The 27664-nt window shown below is 38.7% G+C and overlaps 1 protein-coding gene across 2 annotated transcripts in view; it reads right to left on the minus strand.

The window, feature by feature from the left end:
• SLIT3 (slit guidance ligand 3) overlaps window positions 1–27664 on the minus strand; it is a 400487-nt gene that overhangs the window by 170648 nt on the left and 202175 nt on the right. For both annotated transcript variants that reach the window (XM_083718777.1, XM_083718776.1), the window contains exon 5: window positions 22562–22633. In XM_083718777.1, the coding sequence (XP_083574903.1) occupies window positions 22562–22633 (72 nt within the window). The remainder of the gene's footprint in view (window positions 1–22561; window positions 22634–27664) is intronic.

Raw genomic sequence — 27664 nt, forward strand, 5'->3', positions numbered from 1 at the left:
GAGCACCATGTTCTAAGCTTCCCTGTCACTAAGGTGTCCCTCCACCCCCTTGCAGTCTTTGCTTGTCACCAGGAGGAAGCTTGCCTGTAGTCTGCCACGCTGCTCTGTCTCTTCTCACTGACTGAAAGAGCTGCATACTACAGCACACTGAAGCCTGTCAGGTCTCAGTAAATATTAATTGCGCTCCCCCCCCCCTCTAAGGCAGAAGGGAATAATTTCATTACATTAGGGCATCCAATCCATTATGAGCTTTTACCGTCATGTCACTGAAACAATTTCATTAAGCTAAAGGCCTGTAAATCATTGGAGGTCACCATGCTGCCCCCAGTGACCTCACAGAATGCTGTTTTCCCCCTTTTACTGGAAGTTGTAGTCCTCCGTCCTGACAGTACTAAATCTCAAGGCTTTATCTGCCCAAGAGCTTCAAGGGTGTATGGGGAATATACCAATTCCAAATTAGACTCAACTAATCTAATTTTATAGTCTTTTTATTATTCCAAGCACCAAATGTCTGTGGTGGTTCAATGTTTTTTCTGCATTGTTACTGGCCCCATCTGGTAGGCCTGTCTATTGAAACATTTCTGACCACCAAACACAGAATCACTACAAGTATATCAAGCAAGACAGATCTAATCAAGGAATTAAATGTAAAAATACACACACAAGGAGTGAATTCTTTTCCTTAGGCACTTTAGAATATGCTGGGTAAATGCAGGGGTTATCAAATGACAGAAAGATGCAAAGAAGAAAATGGCTTATAACGCTGATTTCAAGATCTCAGTTTATATCGCTGATTATAAAATCTCAGCAGGTGTTTCCACACTACCAATTCAATACAACTCTTTCCCCAATTCAATATAGAATGTCGTTCACTGACACAAAAAATGTTTGCACACAGGGGTTGAGGATAGACTTGGCCCAGGCACAGCTACATCTATTCATATTTCTGGACTAGGCTACACACACACACACACACACACACACACACACACACACACTCTTATTATGCTGAGCTTTGTACTTTTCTAAGGTTTTTTTGGATACATCTACAAATCTTGCTGCTCCTCCAAGCCTGCTGATACTTCTTTCATATGCATGCGTGGTGTTGTTTTGGCTTTATAAAGATCACCGCTTCCATAATTATTTCTCTAGTACCATACAGCACGGCTGTGGTGTATTTTGCTACTTACAGCGAGTCTCAGCAAACCTTTATACTTTGTCAGAATTTCAAAACAAAGAAGAAAAATCAAGTACAAATTAGATTTTGTTAACAAAGATAGCTAATTAGGTAAGGATATTTTTTCTAAAATGAAATTTGTTTTTAAGCTTGCGATCCTAAAATGTGTGCCTATTTGTGTATGTCTGGACATATGAGGCTGGTTCTATTTACTTCTATGGTCCGCCAGGTTGAAGGTGGTAGGACAGAAGCAAGTGTGAAGGAATGTTTTCGCATTCCTTCACCGATTTTTGTTGCTGCTGTGTGTGTGGTTTTTCATAAGTTGTTCATGCTTTTGAGGCGGGAAAGATTTAGACATGCTAAGAAGTGTGTCTAAATTTCCTGCCACTTGGGGTCATGCCATGGGACTGGAAGGGTTTTAAATCCTTCCGATCCAAGCTGCTTCCTGAAATGTCTCCAGCAAGCCCCCAGTCCCGACAATGCCAGCGTTGGAATTCCTAAGGAACCTAGACCATGTTACTAAATAGGCTTTGACTTCATAGTTTGCAAAATAATGGAATATACTTAAATCCCACTCAAGTCATAACTGAAATCTCTCAACATTTCACAGGAGAAAACAAAGACAAACTTATACTTAAACTGTTTTAGGCTGAAACACATTCACAGACTGAATACTGATGATTGTTGGAGATGTACAGATACTTGGGCTGACCTTTTTTTTAAAAAAAAAAAGTAAGTCAAATAACTGCATTAGGGGATACTGGATAGGTATAAAAACACCTTCAAAACTTTTGTAATTGTTAATTAAGATACCTAAACAATATTGCTCATGCTTCATTTATTGTTGTTTTGACTACCATGGTCATAGCAACCTCAGAAAATAATAATAATAACACACACACACACACACACACACACACACACAAACTCTTAAACATATATTGTCAGTACAAAGGATTTGGAATTAGTAATGAATCAGCTAACTGTTGGAAGAAGACACTTTCTCCACCCATGCCAGATTGGCTTTTTGTAGCAGGAGACGGCATTACACATTAACATAGTGTACATGGCTACAAAACAATTAACTGAAAATCCTTTTGTAGATCGTTGGGGTTGTAGCACACTGTGCATCTTCAATCATGGAAGGAGCCTTGATCTAGAGGGCACTTCTGTGAAGGGAAAGAAGGCAAAGCATTTTTCACTCCTCCTTCCTTCTTCAGCCTCCTGTGTCCCCACCCCAAACCTTGTCTAGTGGGTTGGGGAACTCTCTGGAGCATCACATGAGAGTACAGGCAAAAAACAACCCTCCTTTTCTTTTCTTCTCACAGAAAACCCCCCACCCCTACCCCGCGCCACAAAAAACCTTTCATAAGTGAAGGTACATAGCCAGATACAAACCTTGGTCTTTATCTGTAAATTTTTTAAATGATAAATTAAAGTCCTTTCTACCATTTTTATATTGTTGGTGTTTGTTATATATTCTCTTTGCTATAAAATATTGAAAATTCAGACACACATATAACACAGCTCTACTTTTGACTCAAGGGTCAAGGCCTGAGCTGCTTCTTCCACCGTCTCTCTCACTCCCCCCTTCCCACAACACATTGCTGATGGCTCTTCTCTGCCTTGCTGATTATATTTGTATTAATGTACTCTGCAATTGTTGTTGCTGTTAATTCTATTTATATACCACCCCCCTTTATCAAAAAATCCCCAGGTGGTGTACAACATCAAGAAAATATTTTATGGAACATAATAAAAACATACAACACAAAACAGCCTATTCTGCTCTGGATTTAGATGTGATGTGTACATCAGCACACTGCCCATAACACTTTCCTTTTCCTTTTTAGATTTAACACTGTTTACTCTTTTATTGGCACATTTGTCTTTTTTTTTTTTTAAAAAAGCAAATTATTCTATAAGTACAAACAAACACACTATGAACTGGAATGTTGCGTTTTTTCATTTCACAATGGAGTTAGATGCAACTTATCGAACAGTTGCAATTCAAACACATTCAGCAACATAATCAGGTGTATGTAGGAAGCAGAACTGCACAGGGTCACATCTGCCTCTTCCAAGCACTGACTCTCATGCTACTGTCATATGACTTTACTTAGCAGTAAGTCTCATTGATCTGAATGGAATTTACTTTGGAGCAGACAAGTATAGCTTTACAGTTTCAGATATTTAGCCTTTTAGGTACACTGGGTAAATCTGAAGAATTCTAATACATGTGGGTGCATGCTAGTAATAATTTAAATAGGCACTAGACTACAGATTCTCCCCTCGCCTATGAATTTCAATAAAAATGTATTCAAAAAAGTAGGAGCTGTTTCTAGTAAATAAGTATAACTGAAGCATTTGCAACTGGGGATTGGCAAATTTGCCAATTTTGGCTTCTCTCAAGTTTCTCATTTTTCAGCTCTTAAGTTCAGTTTTTCACATCGGTTTACACTTCATTTAAGGGCTACATGAAAATTCAGCAGCATTTCATTGTGAATTTCTCCTAATATGCACATCTTTGTGTGTAGTTTTGCCTGAGATATGCATTCTTTCAATTAAATTGCTGTTGTATGCTATTTTCCATAACGTGTATTTTATACACCCCCTACCCTTGTATATGCATTACTTGGCTGTAGAAATGTGTTGCAAAATCCAAAAATGCACAAATTTTGAAAGATAATATGGGTTTGAATATTGTTTAAGAAAGTACAAAATAGGTAAATTCACCTTTAATTGGAATGGAATAAAATTTCTGCCCCATCCCTAGGCAGTAACTGATGACAGGATGGAATTCAACAGCCTTAGATATTAAGTTCCTCAACTTCTAGTGCACCTTTTGATGAGTGGGGTAAAATACGCATGAAGCGTTAAACCTAAATCCGTCCTTCCCTTGAAGTATTTAAGTAAAATATATTAAAGCAGTCACTTAGCATCTGCAAGGTTCTCTGAGGAAAGAAAGCTCTATGTGCTCTCCCACTATTTTACATACAGAGAGCACAAACAACAGGGGGAAAGGCTGTCTTCTTTTATGTCGCCTTCCCAGAGGTATGTGACTGACTATTCAGTTTCATTCAGCTTTTTTAAAGTTGTGATTATTTTTACAAAATCAGTTAGACATAATAAGAGCTGGACACTATTAGAAACAATGCTGGACCAGATAGATCCCTCATCTGATACAGTAGAGATATTTTTATATTCTTAACTTGCAGGTAGCCTCAGGGAAGAGCCAGGAACAGCGGGAGATGAAAGCAGGTTGATTTGGGTAGTCCCCCCCCCCCAGCCTTTTGCCCTCCACTGGCATTTCAGGCTCTGCATTTGAAATGATCCCGTTTAAGTCTATTAATATTTTAGGAGAAATCTAATGTACTATCCTAACATGCACCTAGACAAACTGTGTTTGTTTTATATGAGTGCTATACTCGCATTCTGAAGTCTTTCCATCCAGCTTTTCTTAGGTGCAGCCAGCACTAACTATAAGCCTTAGGCTGTATCATGCAACTGCTGAGAGATTTGAACACCTTTTACACAATCTCTTTGTGTACATGCATGGGAGGAGTACGACCAAGGTGGCAAGCTCTGCACCTGAGGTATTTGGGGATGGAGAGTGGAAGGTTATCTACTTTTGCATGCAGAAGGTCCGCAGTTGAACCCCTGTCATCTCCAGGTATGATGTGAAACATCCTGCCTGAAACCCTGGAGAGCTACTGCTAGTTTGTGCCAAAAAGCCAAGCTTGATGGATCAGTAGAATGACCCAGTACAAAGTATCTTCCTATGCTCTTCTGCACTTTCAACAGACTTTCAGAACAGCTCTTATGTACATACAAAGTCTCTCTTGCTACTGAACATGGTACGAGAAAAGCTTTTACATAACACATATATAAAATGCGCACTAAAGTATTTCTCAAACATTTTATACTTCCTTTCACATCAGTCTTCAGCGTACATCAGATTTTAAGAATAATTCATCAACACTAAAATCACACACACACACTGCAGCTAATATCCCAGGGCTCAGTTAAAAACATAACAATCTACTGGAATTAAACACCAGCAAAGGCCTGAGAGCATAAATATGTTTATAATAGTTTCCAAAAATCATTTGTGTTGGTGCCTGCCTGAACCCAGACTCTTATGAAGTTTCTTTAGAGAAAGCAGACACTGTTCTAGATACAGCCTAAATCTGCAACAGTTCAGGATTTATGTAAGCCCATGTTTCAGAATTTAAAGGACAAGAGGAATGCACAGACATATCTAATCGGTTAAAAAAAATTGGGAGAAGGAATTCATTGCGGAGATTTCTGATGAAAAATGTGGCTGTGCATACAAACAGAAGGTAATAAACTTAATTAAAGTAAACCTCAAACAGTATTTTTTTATAAAATAACGCAAAATAGTATTATACTCTAAATAAATTAATTAAAGGAACAGCATCAGATATCGGTTGGAGGCTTTGAAAAGTTGAAGGTACGTTTTTCCATATTTGGTGGGATTGTTGCTTAATTAAAATAATTATGGGGAGAAATAATTAAAGAACAAGCTGGTTGTCAATTGCAAGTGAACCCAGTAACAATGCTTTTGAGTTATGCAAAGCATCAGGTAGACAGTAATGCACAGTTTTCGGCTATTCATAGGTTCATAGCAAAGGCATGGACAGCAGACACAATACCTTCAACAGACCAATGGAAGAGGGAAATCTGGGAGTTACAAAATAAGGTTATACAAACAACTGTCGGACAGAATTCAATAGACACATTTCAGCAAAAAATAAGACTTCTTATATTCCCTACTGCTATCAACATCATACAAGGGATTCAGTTTTGATGGATATTCTAAGTATAATGTTATATATGGATTACATTTATTTTGTTATAATTGTAGCCTTTAAAATTTTTTTCTCATACTTTCATGTATTTATTTAACATATCTTCTCTTTCCTTCCCAAATGAGCCCCAGTGTCAGGGACTGTCTGGACACTGAGGAGTGGTGGCTGGATACAGATGACAGGGCACTGGGAGAAGGTGGGGTTGGAGATTGACTTAGAAGAGATCCATGATCTGAGGAACCCGTAACAGCCAGGAGGCAAGAGTCAGAGGCAGGCTAAGCTGCAGGATTGGAAAGTGAAGGACAGATGTTGGAGGAGGGAGAGAGAGGTCAGGCTGGTGTAGAGTCTAGGGCATCCACACTTCCTCCTCCTCTTCCTGCCTCCACACCTCCTGCTTCACTGTCTCCCAGGGCCAGAAGAGGACTGAAGCGGGAGGAGCAGACACCGGTTGAACGCAGGCCGAGTCTTAGACTGCTTGCTCACAGCTCAGCTGGGGAAGATATATAAGCTGAGAATGGGGGTGGTGCCTTCCTGTTGCTGCAACTGCCTCATCAGCTGCACACTTAGAAGTAGCTGAGATTTGTAGGACTGATTGACATGCCTTCCCCTATCTTCTAAGTGTACTTTTGACAATAAAGAGTTAATATCTTCCTCTGGACCTTCCTTGCCTGACAGCACCGGGGAGGAAAACAGCAAGAGATAAAACAATAAAATCATCTCAAAAACAATTCCAATAAAAATTCAGGCAGGCAACAGGATGTCAGAGGTTCTAGAGCAGGGGTCAGCAAACTTTTTCATCAGGGGGCCGGTACACTGTCCCTCAGACCTCGTGGGGGGCCGGACTATTTTTTTGTGGGGGGAATGAACAAATTCCTATGCCCCACAACTAACCCAGAGATGCATTTTAAATAAAAGCACACATTCTACTCATGTAAAAACACTAGACGCCCCCAAATAACCCAGAGATGCATTTTAAATAAAAGGACACATTATACTCATGTAAAAACACGCTGATTCCTGGACTGTCCACGGGCTGGATTTAGAAGGCGAATGAGCCGGATCTGGGCCCCGGGCCTTAGTTTGCCCACCCATGTTCTAGAGCCCTGTATAGCAAGTTATAAATGTTTAGCAGCCAACAAAAGCCCTTGAATAAGCTTCATTTAAATATCTAAAGCAATAGATCATTATTCCTTTTGCCACAGGACATTTCTTGTGTTACTTTTCAACAGGTTTTTTTCCACATAAATTGCATGAAAAAACATTTACAAATCTCTGAAATTGTAAACTTTGCAGGAAATCAATTCAAATCATTCTATCCATATAAAATAAATGAAAAGGGGGAAACCCTCATATCAAACACAATCATAATACAACATGTTTGTTTGTGTGTAATTAGAATTGTAATCTGTCAATAAATTCTATGGATCCTAGAACGGAATATACTTTGTTCCCACTTCTTCTATACTTTGGTGCACTTTTAGTGCTAGTAAAATTATCATAACCAATGCGACGAATACGTTAAGTGCAAATATTTCTCATTTCTCTGTTATATTTCTGTGTTTAATCATCTAAATGCAATATCCATTCAGAATGATGTAGCAGATTTTTGTCAGCAGTGGAAAGTTCACTGAACTTACAAAATATTCAAAACACACTTTTCCCAGTTTTATATAAATGACAGCATAACTATTAAATGTGTGAATTAGAATGCAGTAGGATTTTGCCTTCTTCCAAGTAAGGATGCAATAACCGCATTGATACACCTTAAAGAATCCATTACAATATATTTTAAGTTAAATATCGTAACTTTTAAAACAAAAAACCTTGAAGCTTATATTATCCTGAAACCAGATTTAGAAGGGCTGGAGAGAAAGCTATGGTTCTAGGGGATGCCTGCCATATTCTGAGCTGCAAGGGGAATTTAAAGAACAAAAGCATAGAAAGCAGAACAGGTAAGATTTCCATATTGACTGCTATTCTACCCATTCAGTTTAGTTGTTTTCCTACCCTACAGTACTCTACATACTATTTTGTGAACTATATATTATTTTGTGAAGTTATCCGAATACTGAACATTATCAAAATACCATCATGCCAACACAAGAGGACAGAATCTGCAGACTTGGGGAATTCTAAAGTTAACTGATTCTAGAGTAAACTAATTTGCTTTGGGTATTTTTTTGCGGGGGAGCTAAAAGAGGTGGAGGGATAACTAAAAGCAAGCCACTGAAAACTGAGCATGCTCAGTCATCACAGAAATCTGACTGACTGGGGAGAGTGGCAAGAAAAGTGGCACTGGAGGAGGGAGAATAAAACTGAGCATCTTAAAGAGAGCATGGTCTGGTGGCAGGAAACCTGAATAGGGCCATTCTACACTGAAATGTGTTGCAGGTCCCACATGAACTAGTTACATACTAGCCATTGTCTCAGTCATGGGATTGTAGTAAAGGCAGATTCTCCCTTCCCCCACAAAAAAAAATACTGTTGCTTGAAAATAATTGCCGTACTTTTCTGTATATAACATGCTCCCATGTATAAGACGACCCCAATTTCTTGGGACTGCAACAAAAAAATGAGGGGGGGGAATTGCCCAAAGTTGTTGAGATTTTTTTGCCAATTGTCAGCAGACCTTGCTGCAGCAACCAATCACATACCCAATCGCCGCTGACAATCTCTTGCTGTCTGCTGCCACCAATCGTCTGTCCCCCCTTTGCTATCCATGTATAAGACGACCCACAATTCTGGCCTATTATTTCTAAGGAAAAAATATTGCCATACACGGAAAAATACGGTACTTGTTTTCTATCACTTTAGTCAGAATTCCTAATATGCAAGAAAGTTTTTAACATTCACAGCTTTTTAGAATGATAAATATATGATTATCGAATCTAAGTATATAACTATGTGATGCCAATTTTATTTTTTGAAGTACATTGCAAAACATTCTGTGTTTGTTTTTGAGAGAAGAAGGCCAAAGACTGGTCACATCTGACTAAGGCCCCCAGTTAAATGGGACTCTTCCTGCTTTCAAAAACTGGTTAATGGAAACAAAACACCCACAATTTCTTTCTTCTGAAGTTATCATATGGAATTAGACTTTCTTAGGTGCTGAACATTATTTCAAATGCTTTTCTTGCTAAGGATCTGAATTGCTGAAGGTGAAGAAATTTTAAATTGCAGCAATTACATATTTACAGACTGCATATTGTACACATTATTAAAATGAAAATTAATTACTTCCCTGCAAACAAACAAAATTCAAACAAAATTCAAGGGGAGAGCTATGGCTTAGAGGTAAAGCACATGCTTTGTAAATAAAATATCCCAGTTTCAGTGTGTGGCCTGGTTGGGGGAGACCCCTGCTGAGTGAAAACAATACTGTGAGTGTAAACAATACTGAGCTAGATGAACCAATCATCTGACTCGGTATAAGGCAGATTCCTATGAACCATAGTACTAAAGAAATAAGAATTTGAATTTTGATTCTGCCATGTACTCACTAGATGGCTTTAGGCAGGAAGCTTTCTCTGACACTTTCCGACAACTATAACATGGTAATAATACTACCAACCTATCTTAAAGACGGTTTTTTTGTAATGCTTACAACAATAAAATATATGTTAAATGCACTAAGCATTCTAAGAAATTGATAAATGTCAAATATAAATGGTATTAATGAAATAAATGCTATAATATGAGTACTGTAGGTATCACAAAAGTTTCCACCTCCTTCCTAGTTTGGGAAGGATCACTTGACACTCACCTACATTTACCAGAACAATGCCTTAGCTGCAGGCTACTGCAAAGATCTAACAGGCTCTTACCAACATTGCAAGAATGCCTGCACGCACACATATGTGCATGTATGTGCACACTCACATTTATTTTAATTTGTATGGCTTGCAAACTTGCTATTTCTTTAGACTGAGAATGGCCTTGAGTTATATTGGAAGTAAATATTATGAAAAATACAGATCCGAATTTAATGATCATATTAAAATCTTAAATCTCCCTCATTCCCTTCCCCACTTTTCAGTTTCAGGATTTTTACAACATCCTTGTTTCATTTTGCTCAATTGCTGATGTAATGAACACTGCATACCAAACACATAAAAGACCATCTCCATAGCAATTGGTGAAGGTTTTATTGGTTTCCCTAGTTACTCTTGACTGATAACCATCTGTTGTTCTCCACTGCCCAGTGGGGAAGAGTAAATATGAGAAGGGAGGGGAAGTAGTCATTAGGGCCTTTCTCAAAGAGATGTTAAGTGTCCCAACCACGTTTCAGCCTTTGATAGCAAATCCTGCAACTTATACATCTCATACTATGTCTCACTCTTCTCCCATTTGTTGTTTTCTCAACTCTCAAATTCTAAGGGCATCAAGAGCTTACATATTTTTGCTTAAGCAACTGCAAAGCACCATGTACTTCAATGGTGCTGTGTATGATGACAATATTACAATATCTAGGTTAAGATCCAAACCACTTGAAAAGGGGGGTTAATTTAACATTGTTCAAACTGAAATCCCTTTTCATATGCTGTGTGGAGTTTTCTACTCTAAAAAATCATTAAATAATCCTTTCAGAACCAAAACTGTGAATGTTCAACTTTGCATCAGATATTGGATCTTGACTTCTAAAAATAATAATTTAAAATGGAGGAAGATGGCTGCTTGGGAAGAGGAGAATTGACTTTTGAAGCCATTAATTAAACTACAGGACAGTCTGATCTGATTTTATCGCTTGTATAGGCAGATTTAATAATTCGGATTTGCTCCCACTAGATAAATGCTGCCACAGTTATACACTGGCTTCTAAAAGAAGCATTCCTCTTGAGAACTCAACTTCTGATTTGTTTCAGTAACTAAGAAAACAATATTTAAAAATGATCCTATTGACCAAATGAAGACCAAGTCTTTTGGGTTAACCTGGGTTATAGCCTGCTTGAATTCCAACGGTGGGATTCAACTAATGGTTCCCATTAGCAGAAGCCCTCTGCACTGGTTTCTGCTTGTATAACAGTGCTTCCCTCACTCTGTTGAAATTGGCTCGGGAGGCCAGAACAGTGCACAGGGTAAGGAGAAGAGGGATTGTTCCACTCAGCAAACTGAAATGCTTGCCCTGACAGCCTTAGTGTGACGTTGAATTCCTCCCCATTTGTTTGTAATGCAGTAACACTCTTGGAGCACTGAAACAACAGGATGAAGTTTGGTACACACATTCAAGACAAAATTCAACTTAAAACCCCAGCTCAACTCCCTCATAATATTTTCAAAGTGAGAACATGTGTGCGTGTGTGTAGGTCAAACATTGGTTAAAACATGAAATGTGGAATTTTATTCTGAAAATTGCATCCCACAGTCTTAAAGTTGAAGAAAATTACTGCATTATCCCTCTTGGCTTGAATATAGTGCAGTATGTCTACTGGATAACACTGAAATGATTGCTGGTGCAGACTTTCAGGATAACTTTCTTCATTTCAAATATGAACCTCAATTCATTTTCAAGGGATGTAGGAAACATGAAATGCACTATTTAGTGTGAGAACATCCTTGAAGATTGAGACAAACAAATTAAAGTTGGCCGTCACATTCAAGACACTTTTCTACATTTCAAAAATAAACTCTTGCACCCTTTTCCAAAGGAGGATATTACATATGGATTATAATGTGACACTGAAGAAAGACTGTTTGTAAACTTTGATTTTCCTAGTTCATATTCAGGGATGGGAACCTATAGCTCTCCAGCTGTGGTTGGATTCCAATGCTCATCAGCCACAAACAGCTTGGCTAATGGTCAGAGAGAAGGGGCGCTGTAGTCCAACAACATTTAGAATGCCACAGTTTTCCTATCCCTGCCATACATTAAGTAACAGAACCTTTCATAATAAAACGGATTGGGATTTTCATAATGTGGATGGGGCTGGATCAACACTTTCACTTTCAACAGACCTAGTGAAATCAATGACACTTAAATTAGCCATTACTAACTGAAATCTCATAAATTTCAAAGGATTTACTTAAAGTATGACTAAATTTATATCAAAGCCAGTGGAATTCTACTTAGAATACTCTTAAAAGCACTTTACATCCACTTTAAAAATCTCAATGTACTTTAGAAATCAAAGTTTTTGATGTGAATTGATGTTTATTATCCATCAATTCAGAAACCTCTCAAAGCTTCCAAATAAATAATAATGAACTGCACCTCCTCTAACTATTGGAAGAAAACCTAACAGCCTTGTACCTAGCAGAGTGTAACGGGAAGGGTGGGGTGGATATAGGACTTAAGGGTTCTCTACTCAGTTTTCAGCTCCAAACTGATACATGTTTCAAATGATTATCAATTCACATTCAAAAAACACTTTCTGGGCATTTACATTTTGCAGGAGGGAAAAAAGGATTCCTAAGGCTGCAATTCTATACTGTACACATATACCTGAAGTAGCAGCGCATGCAGTGAGACAGAGCGGCAGAGCAGTCCTCCTGGCACTGTCGTCACTGAAGCTCATTTGGATGGGAATGGGGCAGAGCAGTGGTGAGGATGGAGGTGCACATGTGCACTGGCAGAGTCAGTCAGATGCTCCTACCATTCTGCTTGTCAGCTTGGCCTTGCCATCGCCCTGTCCCATCCTGATAAGCAGCAGTGACAGCACCAAAATGGCTCCACTGGTGCATTCACACCACATTAAATCCACTGCCATCTTGCTCTTCACCTCCTGGTAAGTAGCAGCAACATGAATGGCGGGGGGGGGGGGACACAGGTGAGCAGCAGCACCCCGCCCACTACTGACTTTAACCCTAATTTCAGATTACTTCATGTTTCTGCATTTCCCTGGAAGTGGCTGCTATTAACTGCAGAGGGGGGAACATGGTGGTATTCTACACCTAACAGCAGCAATTGAGAGGATAGGATTTTGCATTCAGGAATTAGAGCTATTGAAAGGGATAAAGCCAACCTTTCATAGTGCTCTAACCACAACCCAAACTACTTCCCTCCCACAGCAGCTTTTAGGAAAATAAAAAGACACTGGGAAGTTTGATTATGCATCCCTGCCTCATCAGGATGTCAAATATCCAGTATGCCTTGTACTGAATCAAACCATTGGTCCACCTCACACAGTACTGCCTCCACTGACTGGCAACAGCTCTCCAAACAAAGATCTCTTCTTACAGCCCTACCTTGAGATGCCAGGAATTAAATCTGGGGCCTTTTGCATGCAAAGCATGTGAGCTACCTCTGAGCTACGCTATACCCCACCCCTGCCATTGCAGGAAGCATAGGTTTTTAAATGTTTAAAACACAGACATAAAACCTGAGCAGTTAAGCTTCCTATTTTTTTCATCCCCTCCATCCCTCCTAAAAATTATTGCTTGAGAGTTTTTTTCATTTTTGTTTTAATTTCCGCTAACGGATAGTCAGACATTTGAGATACAGACCACCCGCTTAACTTTTTCTTATATAGTCTGCATATATACAAAATGAGTACAACAGGAACACATAAATGTACAAATCCAACATCTCCCAAAAGAAGACTGTAACTTAATCTGTTATTCTGTTTTACACTATAATAAATTTGTTAGCTTTGAGGATGCCACAAGAGTCTGTTGTGGCTTTTTTAACTAAAATGTAATCTAGCTTTACTAATTGCCACCAGCCCTGCATTTAGAAAGCTAGTATGTCAGAGAAACAGTTCTAGGCTAGACTTCTCCCTGCATACTGTCCCTTATACCAGTGTTTCCCAACCTTGTGCCTCCAGATGTTTTTGGCCTACAACTCCCATCATCCCTAGCTAGCAAGACCAGTGGTCAGGGATGATGGGAGTTGTAGGCCAAAAACATCTGGAGGCACAAGGTTGGGAAACACTGCTTATACTTCTACTCTATATACAGATTAGTTCTAAGTCTAAGAAATATTCTATGGCCGACATCATTAGACTGCGTGAGTCCATTGCTTATATGCATATGTAGAAAACAATTCCCCAACCATTTTGCCCCACCTTTATCAATTATGTCACAGAGCTATATTCCTAGAATCATTTCCACTTTGTTGAAAAAGGGGGTGCTGAGCCGACACAAATACTGCCTCAAAATCCTGCTCTCCCACTGAGTTTAAGTGAAGGGGTCACACTGGCATAATTCTGCAGCATCTTGCTGAACAGTATTAATAGCTCTTCACGATTGGTTCAGTCCATGGTTAAATTATATGCGTTCTGCTGTTTTGGCCAACATTACATGTTGACCCTCCCCCCTCCCAACAATCCCCAGAGAACAGAGTAACTCAGTACAAAAGGTTTGCATTAAATGTAATGAAACAAATGACAAAATCAATAAACCAGGAACTATGAGGCTATCATAAAAATGATGTAAACCCGGAGTTCACAATGGTTATAGAGCTATTTAAAATTGTAATTAAAACCAGCACAATTTTTTTCCTAGGATAAAAGCCTCCTTGACAGCCCCAAATATATGCTACAGGAAATCTTCAACAAATACATCCGAAGTTGGCATGAAGTCAGCATAAATTAGTCAAGGATCACCTCTAAGTGTACATTTTTGAGTCAAAGGGATAAAAAATTGAGAATGTTGGATTTTACATGATTTTTGAATCGCACTGCCATCTATTTAGCAAAGCTACACAGCTACACAACATACGGCACAGACCAAATTAATTTAGTTAAATGTTCCAATCAAGTGCCTGACAAGGAGATTTTGTTTAATATCAATGGCAATAAATTTTGCAAAAGGTCAGCTTTAACCTCATGTATTTATCTATCCTTACTATTCAACCTTTGACTTCTTTTGCTGCCCAGTTTTGGTGTAACTGAATGAAACATTAAACACAGTCATGCAACATTTAGTCATATGAATTATACTTAGTTATGGAAACTATTCCTCTGAGCTAAAGTGACATTTTTCAGGCACCATTCCATTATAAACATTTGACTCCAGCATCAAACAAGGAAGGTAAAGAATGTTCCATTCAAGGTCATAGTTGAGCAGGTTAACATAACTGATGACAACAACAACTCAACAATAGCCAATGACCTTACAAAACCTCCTCTTCCCATTCTCCAAGTATAAAACTGAGGTCAATACAGTTGCACTTAGGACACAAAGGAAAGCTGAGTATCAGTCCTGAGCACAAAAAGCTCTAATCATAGTTCTGCTAAAAAGAGAAATGTACCAAAATGTGTATATAACTCTGTAGTAAACATTTCCACAATGAGAATAAGTAACAGCAAAATCTGTTGAAGATAATTCTGTCGGCGTACATAAGAAAGTTTCTTTAAACATAGGACATACCTGGATAAAATTGCTTAATTACACAAGCAATGTCAAACATAGCATGAAAAGAATTAAAATATACAGTGCAATTCTGTGAAGCAAGGCCCATTGAGTTCAATTGGATTAACACACAGGTAAATAATACACAGATTAACACACAGTCTAAATAAAATTTTTAATTGTGACTGCTCCAATTATTTAGATTTGCTACTGATAAAATTTCACCTCTAATCTATACATGTTAGGGTGTCCTACTCTATAGAGGGCAGTCCTCTATTTGACTGTGTTCACTTTTTGAAAGTACGTTTGATCCAAGTCTGCTTTAAAGAACCAGAAGGAAGGGTCATCAGTACTTAGCACCTGGACAGCAGAGGCCACCTATGGTGAGATGTTTCTATTTAAACTATAACAACAATTTCTAAATTTGGATCCATGCATAAAAATTAATATGCACAAATGTTATGCACATCATCTATGCCATTCCCCCCCTTTTTTGGTAATGCATCTGTTCTTCTTTGGTGATGTGTAAATGGCAATCCTAATTATTTGTAGCTTTATTTTAATATCTTCAAAGTTATCATTTAACCCCTTATTGACCTGGTGTTTTGCTGGGATAAGAGTGACTGGGCAAAGACTAAGGCCAGTGCTGAAGTGGGGCAGGGTGACAAGTATGGCTTTTAAGTGAATTGTTGCTGAAAGATCCACCCTGACTAGCAAAGCCTACACCCAGAAACAGAAAAGGAATGCAAATGTTTCTTTTGCCCAACATTCCAAAGCAATCTTTTAAACATACTTCCATAGATTTCACTGACTGCACCCAGCTGCATAACTTTAATTGCAGGAAAGTGTTCCAGTTGCAGAGGCCAGAATTCTAGCCACTTTTTGTACCAGGCACTGGAATCTAAGTCTGGATGGAAATCAAATTACATTCTCGGTTACTTAGTTTGCAAATTAGAATATATTCTTCTTCATGGACTATATTCATTAGAATATAGTCTTCTTCATGGTGATCCAACCTGTACCCTATCCTAGTTACTGCAATTAAGCCAAGAGGAATTGTTTTCTCTTGGGGAATTATCTCCTCAGATTGCCACCATAAAGTACATATACAATGGGCAGGGCGCAATCTATGTGTCAATTAGTTTCCCATGCATTTCTTCCTATAAGAGCTCATATGCAGAAAGGGCAAAGGTCACAAACTCTGGAGCCAATATGAGCCAAACTGTAGTCACTTGTACAACTTGTATACAGTGAGATTACACGAGCACCCCCCACTTAGCTCTCTTAGTCTTAATTCCCCTCGTTTATTGACACACACACACCAAACCCGAAAGTCAGTTGCCCTGTTGTTATCTTTTCATTCAGCAGCCTAACAGTCCATGGATAGAAGCTGTTCTTTACCCTGTTGGTGCGACTAATCATGCTTCTATATCTTCTGCCTGAGGGAAGGAGATCAAGAAAGTGCTGGCCAGGGTGTGAATCATCCCTGAGAATTGTCCTCACTCTCCTGAGGCAACATTCTTCCGCTATTTCATCCAGCGGATTCACAGGACAGCCTATAATATATTTTGCTGTATTCACCACCCTCTGTAGGCACTTCCTATCAGATGATGTCCAACCACCATACCACACCATGTTGCAGTATGAAAGGACACTTTCTATTGTTGACCTGTAGAAGGAGATCATCAAATGTTGATTGACATCGTTCTTCCACAATACTCTGAGGAGTTGGAGTCTCTGTTGGTGACATTTTCAGTGGATATGAGGCAAAATGGGGTTGGGAGAAAATATAGTAATTTTAGGGTCTGACATGTTGATTTTGTGAACAGTGAAGCATTACATTGGAAATATCCAACCAAGTCATTTGGAAAGTTTGGACAAAAAGAGGGAGAAAATACTCAGTAGAGAGGTAGAACTGGATGACATCTATGTATAGACTGTCTGGAAAGTCATGGGATTTGATGAGGTCACTGAGGGATAACATGTAGACAAAGAGCTGCAGAGAGCCGCAGAAAGCCAATAACAAGTTATTGAAAAATCCCAGTAGATAGAGGGAAAGCTGTGGAAGATCTCCCTAATATAATAATAATAATAATAATAATAATAATAATAATAATAATAATAGAAGGGATTCCTGGACTGGTAGGGACTAGGGAGAGAACCAAATGAGGACAAAATCATGGAGACATATCATAAAGAAAGTAAAGTAATATAAAATGATCCATTGTGTTGAAGCAACCCAAAGAGGTCGAGGAGTGTGCTCAGAAGGAGCAAGGCAGAAGAAGCCAACAACCACAAGTATGTCTAGGAGCCAGCATCTTTGCTGTAGCATCTTTGCTGTAGACTTATCTGTAATTCCAGCTCAAGGTTAGGTGCATTTTTATGTCTCCTGCCTCTGGGCAGGGTTCAGGCTGGAGACTCCATAAAATCAGAGTTCAAATGCTATTTCAGCATTTTCAGAGTGAACCTTCAATATGAACTACAGCTCTTTCTCAGTAGGCCTCTTAATTTAAAAGGACCCAGCCTGTTGAATCTGATGGATCAGTGGACAAGGGCTGTGGTTTCACCATGGCTTCTGAGTTGGAGGCCAAAGACAATACAACTTCCTTGGACTGGAGAGACATTGACGCACAGGCTCTACTAGAACCAGTGCCTCTGATTCAGTATGTACATCTGTGGCTGGCCTAGAGGGCAATTTCCTCTCTCTGACTTCATTGCCTGAAGAAGTGGAGTCTGAGCCCATGGTTACAACTGTCATACTTTTTATAATCTATCTGTAACTGCTCAACTCTCTTTCTTAGCCTTTCTTTCTGTGAGTAGTTTTATGCTATCTCCAGCTGCTTCTCCAAGGTTTCCTGCCCCATAGGCTGCTGCTGTAAACCACTGACAAGGTTACTCTGTCAATGGAAGAATATAGCTTCCTGGCCACTGGAGCGAAGATTGCCCTTTTAAAAAAGCTTTCTTGTTAGGGGTGTTACGGCATCCAAGCAGTTTATGATCAAATTCCTAAAATTTCTACTGCACATGCTGAGAACGGGGATGTTTCACTTCCAATAAAGATTTTCAGATGCAGCAGCAAGGAAGTATCAGAAAAGGTAGTCTCAGTGTACAGATTATCTCTGTTCTGGGTTTACTGAGGTATGAATCTTGGCCTTGCAGATGCATTGTTTAAAACCACAGTATCATCATCCTTTGTGCTTCTTCTGACTAGATGTTTCACAATTCCAGAAATTGTGAACAGGAATCAAATCGGGATAAGATTTGGAGAGCAAGCGAGCAAGAGGGCTCCATAATGGCCAAGAAAGCAACCATTCTTATCCCAAGAAGCTTAAAGCAGTTTACAAAAGATTCTTGTAAGAAAAGTGTTTTAAAGTCAAGTATCAGGTGAGAGACAACTGAATGTCCCAGCTTGAAGTGTCTCCCACTGGTAGGTATAGCCAGGGTCTCTGAGAGGAATTATCAGGGGGTACAAAGTTTCTTTTGTGCCCCTTCCATTCTCAATTAGTCATTCCGTTTCTACCCACTATAGGTTTATGCCATGAGGTGCAGCCTATAAAATCAAAAGGGATATGGAAGACAAGAGAGGGGTTGAGTGGAGCGTTCTGTTGATTTCCTGCATTTAAGGCCTTATGCTCTCATACTCCTTCCATGATAAATATAAATAAATATCAATAAATTAAAAGAGGATCAAAGATAAGAAAGAACATTTGATTTGAACATCTTTGTTTATGCTACAATACAGAAGGAGAAAGAATTCACATTGGAACATCCTTTTATATTGCAATGCAGATCATATCATCAGAACACATTAATATTAGTATAAAAAGGTAGATAAACTTACTCTTTATTTTTTAAAAAGAGCTTTAGTGACCTTTTGTGTAACATTTGGAAACGGATAAGCAAGTCTGTACTCAGTTAACAAGTTAAACAGATCTAATGGCTTTAACTGTACATTTACAAAATTACCGTAGCTTTATGTACTGAGGGTGAATATTGCATTTCTTTTCCAAAATTATCACCACCAAGGTCAGCAGGATATTGCTATGATAAAGATAAAGCTTTTCTCTCCACAATGCTTTCAGATATGGAAAGATATTTCCACAAGAAATCAGATATTTATGCCAACTGCTTAACGGCATTGAAGTGGACAGTTAATCCTGTTACAACATTGTCTACCAAAATGTGAAGAACACACTTATGAAGTATCATGTGTGTCATTCATTTCTTCCAAGTTAGCCTCTGTCAGGTGTCACGCAGCCATGACCTCTTGACCTTAATTCCATCACATCTACGGGAGGGTTTTATTTCTATATTTTGGTTTGACACAGCCAAATTGGCTTCATTCCACATTCATTTCCAGTTGTTTTGATGTTTTGCTACTTCAGCATCCAGTGTGTTATCCCTAGCTTTGATGACCCTGTTGCAAATATCTATGCCAGCTAATATTTTGTACCACATGGCTAACGTTAACACAGACAAAAGGTATCACATGAAATAAAACACCATGGACTTCATTTCTTGTTTTGGCCGTCAAATTTAGTTCTAGGAGGTCTTTCAGTGCTAATTTAATGTCAGGCAAGTGAGCTGCAAAAGTCTTTACACATTCAACACTATATGCCCATCCTGTTTCAGACATACCATGAAGAGAACCAATACAGTTTTGTAGTAATTCCCACCACTTAGGGCTGCAACTGAACAGATGGGAAACAGTTTGAATTGTTCTGGGAAAGGTTATTGCTTCAAGTATGCATTCAACAGCCGCACTTCCATTTCACTGTCGAACAACTCTTACTGTCAGAAAGTTCTTTCTGGTGTTTAGTTGGAACCTCCTTTTTTGTAACTTGAAGCCATTGGGTCAGGTCCTACCCTTCAGAGCAGGAGAAAGCAAGTTTACTCCATCTTCCATGTGACGGCCCTTAAGATATTTGAAGATGGCTATAATGTCTCCTCTTTTTGAGGCTAAACATACTCAGCTCCTTCAAATATTCAATTATTACTTTGTAAAACTGTTACCTTGATTGTTTTATGTTCCAGAATATGCTTTTGAGACCAACATTAGAGGCCTGAAAACCTCTTTACATTATAAGTGGATGAAGAAATTAAAATAAAAGATTGCAGTAAAATCTTATTTAGAAGATTGCTTTATGCAGAGGAGGAGTCATCCTCAGACCAACATGAGGAACATGTATTTCAATCAATCATAGTTTTTAATGATGTAATTATGAAATAGGTGCTTTTAGTATTCATAATTAGGTGTTGAACAGATGGTGAAGGATGAGATTAATCCATTCATTAAATTAACTTATGCTAGAAGTAATTTTTCTTATAGGAAGTTTCAACTTGGTGACATAATTTTAATAGTATAGTAATAGGCCTAGCTATTGAATTGCTGTGAAAGTTAAAGTGACAGGCAAAGGGTTATTTCCTGAATTCATTAAGATCTACAACTGATTTAATACCACTAGAAGGAGTAACAGGCTTCTTTAACCTACAGTATTGCTTAAAACTAGGCAACGTATATGAGGTGACATACAGTATGTGACTTCTTCTAAAGCTTCCAGAAATCTGTCCTATGTTTCCATAAAGCACGGTTTTATTGTATATTGGAATTTGTGAACAATCTCCTCCCATAAATATCTGAGGGAGAACTCTACAGCACTTCAGAGACCCAGCTGCAGTAACTTGGCAGAAGAGAAAGGGCACCCATTTGTGGCACCCAGATTGTACAATTGGTTCCTGAGGCAGGATATGCCTAACCCCATCTCTGACTGTCTTTCAGTGGATAGTGAAGACAATTTTATTCCATCATGCTTTTAGTTAAATACTAACTTGTTCACAATGCTTTCACTGCTGCTATTATAACAATTTGCTGTTTGTTTTAATTGTAGCTACATTGGTCTTGTTTCTAAATTGTGAACTGACTTTAACAGAGATAAGCTGTCATTATTAATAATGAATACTACAATGCTCAAGTAATGTCAACATCATAATACACTAATTTATTCTGCGGAATTTCAAAAATTATTAAAGTATATTTGCAGTCTATAGTACGTTAAGAAATATTTTCACAAATTGGTATCCAGCACTAGATTTATTTTTAGCAACACATATATAAAACCTAAGTAGTATAGTGAAGACAGGAGTGCCTGGCATGCTCTGGTCCATGGGGTGACAAAGAGTCGGTCACGACTAAATGACTAAACAACAACAACAAGTAGTACAGTAGAAAAATGCACTATTTTGGAACAAATAATCCCTACTCTGAGTTATTTTTTTAAAAATGAAAGGCATATTATAGATATAAAAAAATGCCCTCCAGTTTAAATTTGTGCATATATTAAAGCTAAAAATGCAGAGAGAAGATTAGCATGTAATTTAACATCAGGCACACAGAACATTTAAGAGATGGAATAATAAAAAGAATCAACACTAGAATTACCTGTATATGTCATAGTAAGCCAGTTAAGAGTTGGAATGGAACTTTCCAGTTGACAATTTAGCTGTTTGCAAGGTGTTAGACAAGTCACTCTAGCTCAGCAACAATTGTCTTTTGAAAAATGTGGAAAGTAATATTTGCCTACTTTTATGGGGCTATTGTAAAGACTACTAAAATAACGTATTTGAATCATTTTGAATTTAGAAAACAAGATACAAAATACTATTACAGCTATTACTACTTGAACAGAGGAGAGCAGCATACAGTTCACTAGGCTGAATTTGCAGTTCAAAGGACTTCTGCACTTATGGAATTATGAGTCAACTACATTATTCACTTATACCATCAAGTGATGTGATGCTCCACTAACAGTACAATCCTATATATTTCTATTCAGAAGAAAGTCCTATTGAGTTCCATGGGACTTACTACCAGGAAAGTGAGTGTAGTACTGCAGCCCTTTGTTTTTCTGTAGCCACAGGATGAGCTAGCCCAAGACATCATAGTACCTCGGTTGGAAAATCCTAAAGGTTTCATTAAAATACTATATGTTCCAATTACAATAAACATACATTATTAAGCTAAACAAATTATCAGTCTGCTCCCTTTGATGAAACATCTGCTGTCTCAGGCAATTGACCTGTGAAAGACAATGGAATCTTGGAAGAGTGTGCTTATGTTTAATGCAAATGTGAGAGCATGGAAGTGGACCAGTGATTTCTAGGCATGAAAACCATTTCCATGTATGCCTCTGGTCCTCAAATACCTAAGAGCAGTAGCATATAATAATTCATATTCAGCCCAAGTTCTATTGTAGATGTGACTTACAAATTCTTCACATCGGTAATGCCTCGAAAAGCCTTTCTTGGGATGCCTTGAATCTGGTTTTCACTTAAGTCCCTAAAGAAAAGAAAAGAAAATACACACTTATTAGGGACAAATAAACAAAAAACACACAATGACATAGAGAAATGCTCACAGCTGTAGACAACTTAGAGATGGAAAGAAATAGTTGCACATTTACTGTATTTCAGCAGGTTAAGTGTTGAAGTGACTGCTGGGAAGGCTTTAACATTTCCATGAACTATGGATACTGTATATGGCTATTATGGGATGACATAGCTAATGGAGCTGCAGATTCTTATTCCTATGTGTTTGGATTAAATATTATACAAAATTTACCCTCACAGATGTTAAAAGCATTTTTTCAAATTTGTCTGTGCCTTTACAACCCTTTTTTATTATTACAGATTAACGTTAACAAGGACGTGAACTGTAGGGGGAACACACCTGAGATAGCATAGAAAGACAACAAATACAACAGATAAAGTAATGTGTAGTGCAATCCTATAGATGTTTACTCTGAAGCAAGCTGTACTGAGTTCAATTAGATTTGCTCCCCTGTATATGTACATAGGACTTACTAAAAGAGCGTACTGTAGCCTTACAGAACAAATCTCTCAGTAACCCCTTGTCTCACCGCTCTTTGAGATACAATGAGTACAGAACAAAGTGGGATCCAAGTGATTAAAACTGTTTCAATAAATACAAATTAAGAGTCTTAGGAATTTCAGTACTGTATGTTCCAAGAAGAAAGAGAAAAGTATTAAGTATGAGAAAAGTAAATATCATGGAATTGTGGAGTTGGAAGGGACCCTGAGGGTCATCTATTCCAACCCCCTGAAATGCAGGAATATCAGCTAAAGCATCCAAGACAGATGGCCAACCAACCTCTGCTTAAAAACCTCCAAGGAAGGAGAGCCCACCACTTCTTATGGGGGTATGTTCCACAAAGGAAAAGCTCTTACTGTCAGAAAGTTATTTCTGATGTTTGGTTGGAATCTCCTTTCTTGTAACTTGAATCCATTTGTTCTGGACCTAGCCTCCAGAGCAGGAGAAAATCCTTATGTGACAGCCCTTTAGATATCTGACGATGGCTATCATATCTCCTTTCAGTCTCGTCTTTAATAAAATCTCAGCATTCCCCTCTACTTAATATTTGTGGCCTAATACATACATAAACTGTAGTTCATAAAAAGAACAAAACAGTTACCCAAGAGCATTGCAAAATTAAGCAAATTGCTCTTATTAACATCCAAAGGAAACCTTTGTTTTTAATAAAATAATTGGACATCCTCTGGCTAATTAAACAATCTATGGCCTTTTAAACTTGGAGTAGTATTGTTTTGTTTGTTATTATGTTATGCATTTTGTGCTTTTATACTGGCCTGTGATCTTCAGGTGAAGGGTGGTATAGAAAAATTAATAATAAAAAATGGGATAGAGCATGAACTTTAAGGACACTAATACCCAACCAAGATTAGTAAGCCATTTTTTTAAGGGATGTACAAATTGTTCATCCTAAAGCCAGACTTTTCAACTGGGTAGTATTCATTATAATGCACCCCATGCAATCCCCCGCCCACCTTTAAAGTAAATGCTGCATTGTAAGGTGAACCTCCATCAAATTGATTTTATTGAAAAACAAGCATTGTGACTCTGAATGAGAGCACCGCACAGAGAACCCACACTGACATCTAAGGTCAAGCTGTGTCACCCAGGGCTTTCTTCTGTTTTCCATCAGGATGATGGTCCATTCGACCCCCACCCTAAATGTCTTTGTCAGACTAATTCAATTTATGCTAGTCATCTAGTCTACACCAATTCCTCTCGGTAGCAAAATTGTTCTCTGAGACAGACACACAAATGGCCATGCAGAATACTATATTGTTTCCTAAAAGACATGTTTCACTTTCCAAAATTATGCAACAGTGACTAGTAAGGCATCTTCCTCTTCCATTCTTTCCCTTCTGTTCCTCAGTGCTTAATACTGAAATATTAAATGCTTTGTGGCAGATCTTTATTCTGTGTTACAAAGGGAAATGTGGGGTGGAGGAAGTCAATTTTTAAAGACAAACATACAGTACTATGGTATGATATATACTACTTAAGAGAGAAAGCAGCTGGTTTAAAATAGAAACATCAATTGAGAGTTACCAATGATAACAAAATGAGATAAATGAAGCAAGCATTCACCCTAAGCAGAACACAAGAAAATCAAATTTGTCCTTGAAAAATATGCATTTTATATTACTGCAAGCAGAGTGAAAAGGTAGCAAACTTGTGATTTAAAGCAATGTTTCTAGTATTCTAGCATACCAAGATAATTTATATTATTGATGTCTCTTTTATCCCTCTACTCTGTCTTTTCTGCAGCTATCCAAGAACGCAAGAGATTGCAGGAAATTAATCTTGCTCAGGAAAAAAAAAATCTGCTTGTAACTTACATTCACTTTATCTTCTATTGAGGTACTATTCTCTGGCTAACAGGGAACCCTCTACAAATCTCCAGGATTGTGTGCCGATTTCATAAATAAATCTCATAGTCTGACAACCTGACATTGTCAAGGTGTTGTTGCAGCAATGTAGAGGTTTCAGCTGCAAGCTGCATTTATATAGCTGCCCATTCACTCTTACAAGTATGCACTGTTGTGTATGTTTTGAAGTTTTTGATCTCGTGTTTGATACCAGCATTCCAAATCACTCTTAAAGACTTTCTAGGACCAAGTCAGCTGCCATCAGATTCACCCAACGCACAGAAGTATCTTTGGCCATATTAACAGCTTTCCATTTTCTGAAACATGTCAGTTTCTTAAATATTTTTTCTTAAGGCCACTAAGGAAGCAGTATCCAACCACAATATATAGCTATTTGTTCAACTGTTCAACATTTGTGATACTATTACTATTTCAATTTATAATCCTAATACACATTAGGATGAGAATGTCCTTTAAAGAAATTGAGGGATTTTGTGTGGAGGTGTTAAATGTTAATCTGTAAAAAATCTTAGAATACTGTTAAGGGGGTAATATAAAGGCCAAGGATAAAGCTTCAGTCCAGCTATTTCATTCTTTTATTTCCTTACAGAGAGATAAAACTTATCTTACATCCATGCACAAGACTGAGATTTGACATCAGTAAAACAAACAGCAGGGTTATCATATTAGGTATTGTCAGAGCTGCCTCTAGGTCCCAGCTCACAGAAGACCCACGCTAGGCTGTGGTAATGTATAAAAGTCTTTATTGAAGTTCAGTTTCCATTTCAAAGCCACAGCGTGCAGCCCTACGTCTTAACCCCTAGATCGGCGAAGTCCCATCTGAGTCTCCTCCCCTCTGACACCAGTTTAAGATCCTAGCCCTGCTCCACCTTTTCCGCTGCTCTCTCCTCCTCTGGGTCCTCCTGCCCGCTGGGGCATTGCCCTTTCTGGACTCTTCCGACACTGAGTCGCTTAGCTCCTCCCCCTGCCTCCGTCAGGCTTTAGGACCCGGTTCCCAATCCTCATTCTCTGCTGTCCCGTGCTCCTGTACATTTGAACTTGCCTCTCGCGCCAACCCAGTGACCTTTCTCCTAACCGTTACACTACTTCTGTCACTGCTTCCCTCTTCCGGGACACTGGTTGGATCTGACCTCCCCTCTGTTGCCCGACTCTCCGACGGAGGCGTGGTCAGCCCTGCCTCGTCTTCTCTTCCTGTTGGGGAATGCACTGACCCCGATACTTGGGAACCTTCCCCCCCCACTCTGCTCTGGTGGGGAAACTGGTCCTGATTTCCAACTACTGCTCTGAGAATCCCTGCTGCCCCCTTGCTCCTGGGGCGTTCCCCCTGGGAACCCCCTGCCCCTGGCCACTGGCGCCCCCTTCTGTGAATCTTCCGATTCGCTGGAGAGGCTCATGGAATCCCTCGGACCACTGTCCTCTTCTCCTACGCTCCCCTCAGATTCTTCCCCTTCGCTCTCCATTTCCCCTCTTCCCTGTGCCTCTGCTCCTGAGCCCCTGACAGGTATGAATAGTCTTCACACTGATTAGCTACAAAAACAATGCTAGAAGCATGAAAATAAATGCCTGCTTTTCTAATTTCAAAAAAGAGTGACTATTATTGCTTTGCACCAGTACACACTGGGCACAATCCTTCAGCATAATTAGCCGATGAAGAAAATATTTAAGTTTGTATTAAGAATGTAACATATTGCAGGCAGAGCAATATGATCAACAACTTTGACATACACACCCACTCCAGCCCTTCCACCATCCTTTCATTTGTTGAACACCAAGACTGAGGAGGAATTCTGGAAAGTTTAAAATATGTTGTGATATTACTTGGTCATAATAGAAGTATCACAGTTCAGTTTAGTTTCAGTTTATTTTTGTTTTTTAAAGTATATATATTTCCCCCACCAGAAACAGCAATTAAGGCACACAGGTAATTAGATGCTGCTTTTGCATACAACACTAACAGCAGGTTGTATACAACAGTGCCTTTCCATTCATGGAATGCTCTTTGATTCATTGGAGGCATCTATGAAGGGAGACCATTTTTGCCACAGCCCTGTACACAGCCTCTCTTTTGCTGCAAATAATTTGGGCACTCTCTAGAACTGTGTGGGATTGCTGGGATGGGGGGAAACAGAAAGACCAAACTTGCAAAATACCCCCCCTTCTCTTCTGCTTACAGAAGCCTGGATGAAAGAGCCTTCTGTGAATGGAATTCTAGTATTGGACACAATCCAGCAATACTAACGTTCCCTTGGGGCCTGAATAGAAAGAACATCAATGAAACAGATCCCAGCCAATGCAAGACTTACTTACAGGATTATAACTTGGCATATGCGACTTCTGAACAATAAAATCCTGAGCCTTGTTACAGTCATATGTATATCTACCAACAGGAGATACAGTAAATTGACCGAAACTAGAAACTGGGTAATTTATTTGCTGCTCTGCTGGGAACTACTCCACTTTAAAAATTACATTAAATATTTAAAAAATAATAATTCAGGAGGTTATCTGAACTGAAGAAGTCTTATAAAGGTAAGGAAAATGTTGATAATAATAATGCAACACTGTAATCAATTAATTTTAAAACATTATAAAA

Source organism: Podarcis gaigeae, assembly GCF_964106915.1.
Source record: "Podarcis gaigeae genome assembly, chromosome: 2".
Lineage (NCBI taxonomy): Eukaryota > Metazoa > Chordata > Lepidosauria > Squamata > Lacertidae > Podarcis > Podarcis gaigeae.